General features: G+C 27.0%; 1 protein-coding gene across 1 annotated transcript; it reads left to right on the forward strand.

Annotated features, from left to right (window-relative positions):
- The first annotated feature begins 6,560 nt into the window (after positions 1–6,560).
- Positions 6,561–9,886, forward strand: LOC119610290 (F-box/WD repeat-containing protein 4-like). The gene is made up of 3 exons (XM_037965434.1): positions 6,561–6,831; positions 6,912–7,490; positions 9,286–9,886. Exons 1-3 carry the CDS (start codon positions 6,644–6,646, stop codon positions 9,752–9,754), a joined length of 1,236 nt encoding a protein of 411 aa, XP_037821362.1. The 5' UTR covers positions 6,561–6,643; the 3' UTR covers positions 9,755–9,886.
- The last annotated feature ends 18 nt before the right edge of the window (positions 9,887–9,904 follow it).

The raw sequence follows: 9,904 nt of genomic DNA on the forward strand, positions 1-9,904 counted from the left end.
TAGTCTAGTCTATAGTCTAGTCTATAGTCTAGTCTGTAGTCTAGTCTGTAGTATAGTCTAGTCTATAGTCTAGTCTATAGTCTAGCCTATAGTCTAGTCTAGTCTTTAGTCTAGTCTATAGTCTAGTCTATAGTCTAGTCTTTGGTCTAGTCTAGTCTAGTCTAGTTTAGTCTATAGTCTAGTCTATAGTCTAGTCTATAGTCTAGTCTATAGTCTAGTCTATAGTCTAGTCTAGTCAAGTCTAAGTCCATAGTCTAGTCTATAGTCTAGTCTATAGAAGAGTCCATAGTCTAGTCTATAGTCTAGTCTATAGTCTAGTCTATAGTCTAGTCTATAGTCTAGTCTATAGTCTAGTCTATAGTCTAGTCTATAGTCTAGTCTATAGTCTAGTCTATAGTCTAGTCTATAGTCTAGTCTATAGTCTAGTCTATAGTCTAGTATAGTCTAGTCTATAGTCTAGTCTATAGTCTAGTCTATAGTCTAGTCTATAGTCTAGTCTATAGTCTAGTCTATAGTCTAGTCTATAGTCTAGTCTATAGTCTAGTCTATAGTCTAGTCTATAGTCTAGTCTATAGTCTAGTCTATAGTCTAGTCTATAGTCTAGTCTATAGTCTAGTCTATAGTCTAGTCTATAGTCTAGTCTATAGTCTAGTCTATAGTCTAGTCTATAGTCTAGTCTATAGTCTAGTCTATTAGTCTATAGTCTAGTCTATAGTCTAGTCTATAGTTCTAGTCTATAGTCTAGTCTATAGTCTAGTCTATAGTCTAGTCTATAGTCTAGTCTATAGTCTAGTCTATAGTCTAGTCTATAGTCTAGTCTATAGTCTAGTCTATAGTCTAGTCTATAGTCTAGTCTATAGTCTAGTCTATAGTCTAGTCTATAGTCTAGTCTATAGTAGTCTATAGTCTAGTCTATAGTCTAGTCCATAGTCTAGTCTATAGTCTAGTCTATAGTCTAGTCTATAGTCTAGTCTATAGTCTCTTCTATAGTCTAGTCTATAGTCTAGTCTATAGTCTAGTCTGTAGTCTAGTCTATAGTCTAGTCTGTAGTCTAGTCTATAGTCTAGTCTGTAGTCTAGTCTGTAGTCTAGTCTAGTCCAGTCTATAGTCTAGCCTATAGTCTAGTCTATAGTCTAGTCTTTAGTCTAGTCTAGTCTTTGGTCTAGTCTATAGTCTAGTCTATAGTCTAGTCTATAGTTTAGTCTATAGTCTAGTCTATAGTTTAGTCTATAGTCTAGTCTATAGTCTAGTCTATAGTCTAGTCTATAGTCTAGTCTATAGTCTAGTCTATAGTCTAGTCTATAGTCTAGTCTATAGTCTCTTCTATAGTCTAGTCTATAGTCTAGTCTATAGTCTAGTCTGTAGTCTAGTCTATAGTCTAGTCTGTAGTCTAGTCTGTAGTCTAGTCTAGTCTAGTCTATAGTCTAGCCTATAGTCTAGTCTATAGTCTAGTCTATAGTCTAGTCTATAGTCTAGTCTATAGTCTAGTCTATAGTCTAGTCTATAGTCTAGTCTATAGTCTAGTCTATAGTCTAGTCTATAGTCTAGTCTATAGTCTAGTCTATAGTCTAGTCCATAGTCTAGTCTATAGTCTAGTCTATAGTCTAGTCTATAGTCTAGTCTATAGTCTCTTCTATAGTCTAGTCTATAGTCTAGTCTATAGTCTAGTCTGTAGTCTAGTCTATAGTCTAGTCTGTAGTCTAGTCTATAGTCTAGTCTGTAGTCTAGTCTGTAGTCTAGTCTAGTCTAGTCTAGTCTAGTCTATAGTCTAGCCTATAGTCTAGTCTATAGTCTAGTCTTTAGTCTAGTCTAGTCTTTGGTCTAGTCTATAGTCTAGTCTATAGTCTAGTCTATAGTTTAGTCTATAATCTAGTCTATAGTTTAGTCTATAGTCTAGTCTATAGTCTAGTCTATAGTCTAGTCTATTGTCTAGTCTATAGTCTAGTCTATAGTCTAGTCTATAGTCTAGTCTATAGTCTAGTCTATAGTCTAGTCTATAGTCTAGTCTATAGTCTAGTCTATAGTTTAGCCTATAGTTTACTCTAAGTATAGTCTAAGTATAGTCTATAGTTTAGTCTATAGTCTAGTCTATAGTTTAGCCTATAGTTTAGTCTAAGTATAGTCTATAGTTTAGTCTATAGTCTAGTTTATAGTCTAGCCTATAGGCTAGTCTTTAGGCTAGTCTATAGTCTAGTCTATAGTCTAGTCTATAGTCTAGTCTATAGTCTAGTCTATTGTCTAGTCTATAGTCTAGTCTATTGTCTAGTCTATAGTCTAGACTATAGTCTTGTCTATAGTCTAGTATGTAGTCTAGTGTATTTTTTAAATTTTAATTCATGGGAACAAATTTATTTTTTAATTTTAAACCTTCAAAGTTAATTTAAGTCTATTATTAGACATTGACTTTTTAAAAAATAGTTATTTATAAAAATAAACATTTTGTTTAACAGTCAAACTAAAACATAATTTAAAGTAAATCTAAAGCAGAGTAGCACACATCAACTAAGTGGAACAATAGGTCACTAGTCTAGTCACTCTTCGCTCTCTTAAAAAGCAAGTAGGTCAAAAACGTACATATAAACCAAAAGCTGCGAAGAAAAAAAGTAAAATTTTTTATTTCATGCCAAAGTAATTAAGTTAAAAAAAAAATTAAACTAAAATTTTAAAAAGAACCAGTTTCATTAATAACAATAACTAAAAAACTTCATTATCATCGTTATTGTTTAAAAAAAAAAAGAAATAGTTGTATACAAAGTTTAGCACGTACGTTATGAAAATAAAACGTTAATTTTTCATTGTTCTCGTTCTTTATTAAAATATTAATGTAAAAATAAAGCAATTGTACTTTTATTTCAGTTTATTACTCAAACTTGTGTAAATATGTTTACGGAAATAAAATGAAATACTTGTAGACTATTCATTACAAATCAACTAAATAAATTTAATTGTCCCTTACACTATAAACGTTACTTTTCAAAATATTTAATCATAAAATCGCAAAATGTCATTAAAATGAAAGTTGTTTTTATTGTATTTACGACACATACTGGTTCTCTTTAATTCCAGAAAAATATATACGAGTAATTTCATTTCTAAATTATTCTAAATATTCTTATCTGAACTTAGAAATAATTTAATCTTTTTTTGACAATTTTTGTTCCTCAATTGCTTAATTGAAGTGGGAGTGTATGTGTGTGTGTGCAAAAGTTTACACTACGCAAAAAAACTAGAAAAAAAAAACAGTAGTTCCGTATGTGAAATGTCACGTCAGCCATTTTTGTATTTTTTTACTCCTACCTCATACAGTGTTGCCAAATTGTAATTAAATTATCTTTAACTTGTTTTTGTTTATCAAATAATTTCAAAATGGCGTTAAATGTATAATTAGCTAGAATTCTTTATTGTAATTAAAACGCACAAAAATATTTAATCAGTTTTTGTTCTGATAAATTTGCAAAAGAAAAAAATTTGTTGATAAAATAGTGTTTTAGTGTTTGCTATAGTTAGGTTCTAAATAAATTGTTAAAGTAATCGAATTTTTTTAAAAAGTAGACCAAATTGTCGAAATTGAATCTTTCATAAATAGTTTTCAATCGACTCTTTTTTATGAAAGTGTTTCTAGGGAAGTTTATTTTCTATTGGAGAGTATTGAAATACTTGTTTCTTTAGACGAAAAAGGTCTTGAAAAGAAAAATGAAAATCTTTTTTTTTTTTTAATTTGTTTAAGATTATAAAATTATCGATAATTTACTTTTCTTTAAGCTCTTTTTTTATAATTAACTGGAAATAGAAAATTTATAGAATTTTTTTTATTGAAAGATTTTAGAATAATTTTTTTTAATTAGAAATTTAGCAAAATTTTTTTAAAGAGTTTTTAAGTTTTAGAAAAGTTTCAATATATTGAAAATATGGAATTTATGGAAAATTTGCTAAAAATAGAAAATTTATCTAATTTTCTTTAAAAAAGAACATTTATTGAAAATTTTCTATAAAAAAAGAATGTACATCAAAAATTCTCTAAAAATGAAAATTTATTCCAAATTTTCAAGAAAAATAAGAAAATTTACTATAAAAAAAGAAAATTTTTTAAATATAAAAAGGAAATTTATTGAAAACTATCGTTTAATGAAAATTTATTGAAAAGTTAAAAAAAAATAAGAAAATTTATCAAAATTTCCAATAAAAAAGAAAAGTTATTGAAAATTTTCTGAAAAAGAAAAGAAAATTTATTGTAAATTTTCTATAAAAAGCAGTTGTTGAAAATTATAAAAAAAATTAAAATTTTTTGAAAATTTTCTATAAAAAAAGCTAATTTATTGAAAATTTACTGTAAAAAAGCAAAATGTATTGAAAATTTAATATTAAAAACTTTCTATAAAAAAAGGAAGATTTTTGAAAATTTTCTAAAAAAAAAGAATAAAAATTGAGAAAAGTTATTGAAAAATTTCTGTAAATAAAGAAAATTTATTGTAAATTTTCTATAAAAAAGTAGTTGTTGAAAATTTTCACAAAAAAAAAATGAAAATTTGTTGAAATTTTTTTATAAAAAGCTAATTTATTAAAAATTTACTGAAAAAAGAACATTTTTTTTTTTTAATTTTCTACTAAAAAAGGAAAATTTATTGAGAACTTTCTTTAAAAATGAAGATTTTTTAAAAATTTCAAAAAAAAAAAAATTGAAAAAATTCCCTATTAAAAAAGAAAATTTATCGAAATTTTCAATAAAAAAGAAAATTTATTGAAAATATTCTAAAAAAAATAAAATTTATTGTAAATATATTTTAAATTATTTATAAGAAATTAAAATTTGTTGAAAATTTTCTATAAAAAAGCAAATTTATCAAAAATTTCAATAAACAAGAAAAGTTATTGTAAAATTTATAAAACAAGAAAAGAAAATTTATTGAACGTTTTATAAATTAGGAAAGTTTATTGAAATTTTTCAAAAAAAGGAAAATTTATTTAGTATTTATCGAAAATTATCTAAAAATAAAGAAAAATGATCGAAAATATTGAAAATTTCCTATAAAAAAGAAAATATAGAATATTTATTCAAAACTATAAGAACTAATTTATTGAACATTTTGTATAAAAAGAAGAAAATTTATTGAAAATTTTTTATAAAAAAGAAAATTATCGAAATTTTTCTAAAAAATATTGAAAACTTTTATAGAAAGTAAAAAAGATTTTTTTTGAAAACATTCTATAAAATATTTTTTTTACAATTTTTTTAAAAAAGAAAAATTTAAAGAGGAAAATTATTCGGAAATCTTCCTCAAAAAGGATATTTTTTGAAAACTTTCTATAAAAAATCAAATTTATTGAAAAGAAAAAAGAAAATTTATTGAAAATAATAAAAAATAAATTTATCAAAAATTTTCTATAAAATAAAACAAATTTTATCTAAAATTTTTTATAAAAAAAGAAATTTAAAAATTTTCTAAAAAAAAAATAATATTTTTGAAAATTTGATAAAAACAATAGGACAATTTATCACAAATATTATTTAAATACTAAAGTTTTGGAAAATGCACATAAAAATTTCCAAAATTGGTATTAAATAAAAAAATATTGAAAAGTTTTTAATTCTAATAAATTTTTTCTTTTCTCTTTTTTCTTAAGATAAAAATGTGTTTTATTTATTTGGCGTGTATTTATTTTTGCAATTTTGTTTCTTTTCTTGCAATTTCATTTACAACCTATTTTTAGTCTATTTTTACGTTAAAAAAAGTAAGAAGAAGAAATTGTTGCATTTGCTTTATAATCTTTATGCAAAGTATTTTGTTTATGTAAATGTTTAAATTTTTGGTATTTAGTTGGTATTTGGAGCAGGTACGCCAAGATTCTCGAGTAAAAATAAATTGTTGACATAATTGGGAGTTATCAACGTCAATCGTTTTAGAATGCTTTTGAATGTTTTTTGTTTTTTTGGTAAAGACAAAAATACATTTTAAAGTAGACAGAAAAAAATAATAGAATTTTTAAAGTATTTAAAGCTAAAGAATTTTGAAATTTTCTACACTTTGGTCACGCCCATTTTACTAAATGATTTTGGATTTAATTTTTTTTTCAATTTAATTGAATAAATTGTAAACAATAAAGGATTTATAGATGAAATATTAAAAAACAAAAACCAAAAAGAATTAAGTTCATAAATCGAGAAATTTCAGAGAAATTATTAAATTTGTTTTTAATTACTTCAAACTGTTAAGTATATGTCAAATTAATCAATTAATTGTGATTGGAATCTAATTGGAATACTTTTTTATATATATTTTCTATAGTTGTTTTATTAAATTAATAATTTAAACAAATTTCCTAAATAAACATTTAAAATTTATAAAAACTTTCTTTAAGTGGAAGCAATTTCCTTTGTATTTATTATATTTTACTATAATTTTCTATTATTTATTTAGAATTCAATATTTTTTCAAATTCCAACTGTAATTTTCTCTTTTATTTACCATATTTACAGTAAAGTGTGCTCTCAACAGTAGCAACCATCTGGCAACTTTAATTTTTCTGCTAACATGCCGTTTTACTACTATTATAATACAACCCAGCAGATCAGCAAAAACACCAACAAATAGTAAACAAAACAAAGCAAAGCCAGTCAAAGTTGTGCAAAGTTAAATAATGCGGAATGCAATTATTGGACTTAAATACCGATTGTTTATTGAAAATCTTTAATTATTGTGATGAAAAAGATTTAATAAATCTATCACGGGCCCATCGTACACTCCACAATGTAATCGATAACAATATATTCCATAAATTAACACTGGATCTGCTAATGTGTGGCCATCGCCATCAACCAGACATAATAAAACGGTAAGTAACTTTTAAAAGAAAAGGGAGGGGAACTGCCTGATAGTTATCGTTTATTCTATTTATTTCTTTTGGGTTACCAGCACCCATTCCTATTTATCCTATGCCAATCGTTTGAAAATTGCTAGAAACTGGCTAAATGGCTGTTATCGTGAGCAGCAATATTTCCATCGTTCCAAAATGTTTGCCACCAAATTGCATTTGGAACGTAATTGGCTATATGTTTCCTATGCTGGTTACCTTAGTCAACATAAACGCCTAAAGGCCGAAGCTTTGCAAAGACGTTATCATCAGGAAATCACCACCAGCAACCGTGCCGACATTGCCGACTTTATAAAAAAGAATGATAGCATTTTCGCCGGACGCGTAACGGGCAGTTGTTTTATTTATGAAGATGGCTATGCCTATGAACAACAATTACACCCACCCAAAGAGTATTTACGCTGTGTGGACTTTGCTGGTCAAATGTATGCCACCAGCACGGATAATTTTGGTAAAATATGGCGTCGTGAGGAGGAGTTGGGTTTGATTAATTTGGATTTGGTGAAAAATTTAAAACATTCTTATAAGACTATGCGTTTTAATGCTGCAGGAGATCGTTTGTTTGGTGGTCTTTATACTTCCACCTCTAGACGTGCCTTGCAAGAAATTGACTTGGAAAGGTGAGTACTGTTTAACTAAGTTCCTTATATTTTATTTATTTTTAAATTTCATTCATCATTTTTGCAAAAAACAGAAGTTGAGTCCAAAATTTTGAGGTTAGAATTTATAAGTGGAAAGTTTAATTTGATGACTAATGTTTGTTTTATCTTTTTAAATGCATTAAAAATAGTTTTCTTGTTGTTTATTAGTGCAAATATGTTTGCTTTATCTTAAACTTATAAAGGCAGCTTAAATTTAAATTACAAATTCTTATCTGGTTTTTGCAAGTATTGAGGTTATGTCATTATTAGTAGGAGGGGAGAATATACATACGTTCTACTTATCGTATGAAGTAAAACAATTTACAAAGCAAAGTCTTTAGCTTTATCTATAGTCGACACTAGTCTATCAAGACTATAGACTAGGACTATCGTCTAGTCTGTTCTATATTTGAGACTTCAGTCTAACTTATAGTCGAAACTAATGTCTTTTCTTTCTAGAATATGGTTGCGATACTTTAGTCTGCTCTATAGTTGAGATTATAATCTGGTCTATAGACGAGACTATAGTCTGGGTCTATAGGCGAGACTATAGTCTGGTCTACAGCCGAGACTATAGGCTGTGGTCTATAGACGAGACTATAGTCTGTGGTCTATAGACGAGACTATAGTCTGCTCTATAGACGAGACTATAGTATGCTCTATAGAAGAGACTATAGTCTGCTCTACAGACGAAACTATAGTCTGATCTATAGACGAGACTATAGTCTGATCTATAGACGAGACTATAGTCTGATCTATAGACGAGACTATAGTCTGAACTATAGACGAGACTATAGTATGGTCTATAAACGAGACTATAGTATGGTCTATACACGATACTATAGTCTGATCTGTTCACGAGACTATAGTCTGGTCTGTACATGAGACCATAGTCTGGTCTGTAGACGGGACTATAGTCTGGTCTCTAGACGAGATTATAGTCTGGTCTGTAGACCAGTGTTTGTGAAAAGAGTACCAAAATTACAAAATTAAAGTAAAAAGTACCATTTCCGAAAAGGGATTAAAATTACTCTGGAAATGACAAAGAGTTACATACGCTATTTAGAAAAGAGTACCAAAATGTAAAAAAGTACGTATTAAAACAAGTGTTTGAATTTGTACAAAATTCTGGTAAAAGGTACCAAAATTTTAAAAAGTACGAAGTAGAAAATTTGCTTCAAAATCATTAAAAAGTACCAAACTGTTAAAAAAGAAAAGTACCACAATTAGGAAAAAGTACTATAATTAGGAAGAAGTACTACAATTAGGAAAAAGTACCAAAATGTTCAAAAAGTATCAAGCGGAAAAATTTTTTAAAAATCATTAATTAGCTGTTTAGTTATACAACTTTTTGCAAAATATACCAGATTTCAAGGAATTAGTATCGATGTATAGTTAAAAAAATATTTTTAAAAAAGTACTTAAGTTTAGTAAAAAGTACCAAAGTGTTATTTAGAAAAAAAGTACCAAACTGGGTAAAAATAAAGCAAAATTTTTTTTGTTTAGAAAAAAGTACAAAAATTTTCTTTTTAAAAGAAAAAGTAACAAAAAATTTGAAAAAATCCCTTTGAAGGAAATGTATTGAAAAATTAACAAGATTTTAAAGAAGAAGTAGATTTTGAAAATATTAGAAAATTTTAAAAAAAATTTCCAATTATAACAAAAAGTGTCAAGTGTTTTGAAAAGAAGAAAATCATGATCCATTAAATCAATCAAGTCACAACTTTATTAATTTTCCTTAAAAATTAAAAACAAAAAACCTATTAAATTCCAGTGGTTGCGAACAGGCTCTCAATTCCAATACTATATCCATTTATGATCTCAAACTAAAGGATGAAAATACTCTCTTCACCGCCAACTTTGATACCAGTTTTCGTCTTTATGATCGTCGTTCGGATCGTGATGAAATGATTTGGGAAGATCCTTTTGATTCATCATTCTTTTGCCTTGAATATGATGGTCTCTATGGGGTATTGTGTGGCACTAAATATCACAGTCGTGTTAATCTCTATGATATACGTAAACCAGACAAACACATGCAATTGTATTTTCCCCAAATCAATCGAAGACGTCGTGCTAATGGAGGAGGAGAATTTAAATCATCACCCGTTTATAGTTTGGCCTGTGATTGTCGTTATTTATTTGTGGCCACTGATCATAATGTTCATGTACTTGATTTTAAAGTAGACTGTGCTGTGAGCCGGGATTATCGTGATATATTCCGACAAATGTATCGTATTTAAAGTATTTTATGCCATTTTATTATAACATATACATATATATAATGTTTCCTCTTGAATGTATTCTAATTATTATTTTTATGTTTTTAATGGTTTTTTTTGTTTTAATAAAGACTACCACCCCCTGTTTCAAAACACAATGGTTTGTTTTAT

This window comes from Lucilia sericata, unplaced genomic scaffold (assembly GCF_015586225.1).
Source record: "Lucilia sericata isolate MDLA Ls3-8-SP2 unplaced genomic scaffold, ASM1558622v1 Contig001149F_arrow, whole genome shotgun sequence".
Classification (NCBI taxonomy): Eukaryota; Metazoa; Arthropoda; class Insecta; order Diptera; family Calliphoridae; genus Lucilia; species Lucilia sericata.

What these genes read in the sequence shown, in the direction of transcription:
- LOC119610290 (XM_037965434.1), top strand. Translation starts at nt 6,644, where the DNA reads ATGCAATTATTGGACTTAAATACCGATTGTTTATTGAAAATCTTTAAT. An exon ending in CAACCAGACATAATAAAACG is followed by an intron (nt 6,832 to 6,911) that starts GTAAGTAACTTT and finishes TTGGGTTACCAG; the next exon opens with CACCCATTCCTATTTATCCT. An exon ending in CAAGAAATTGACTTGGAAAG is followed by an intron (nt 7,491 to 9,285) that starts GTGAGTACTGTT and finishes ATTAAATTCCAG; the next exon opens with TGGTTGCGAACAGGCTCTCA.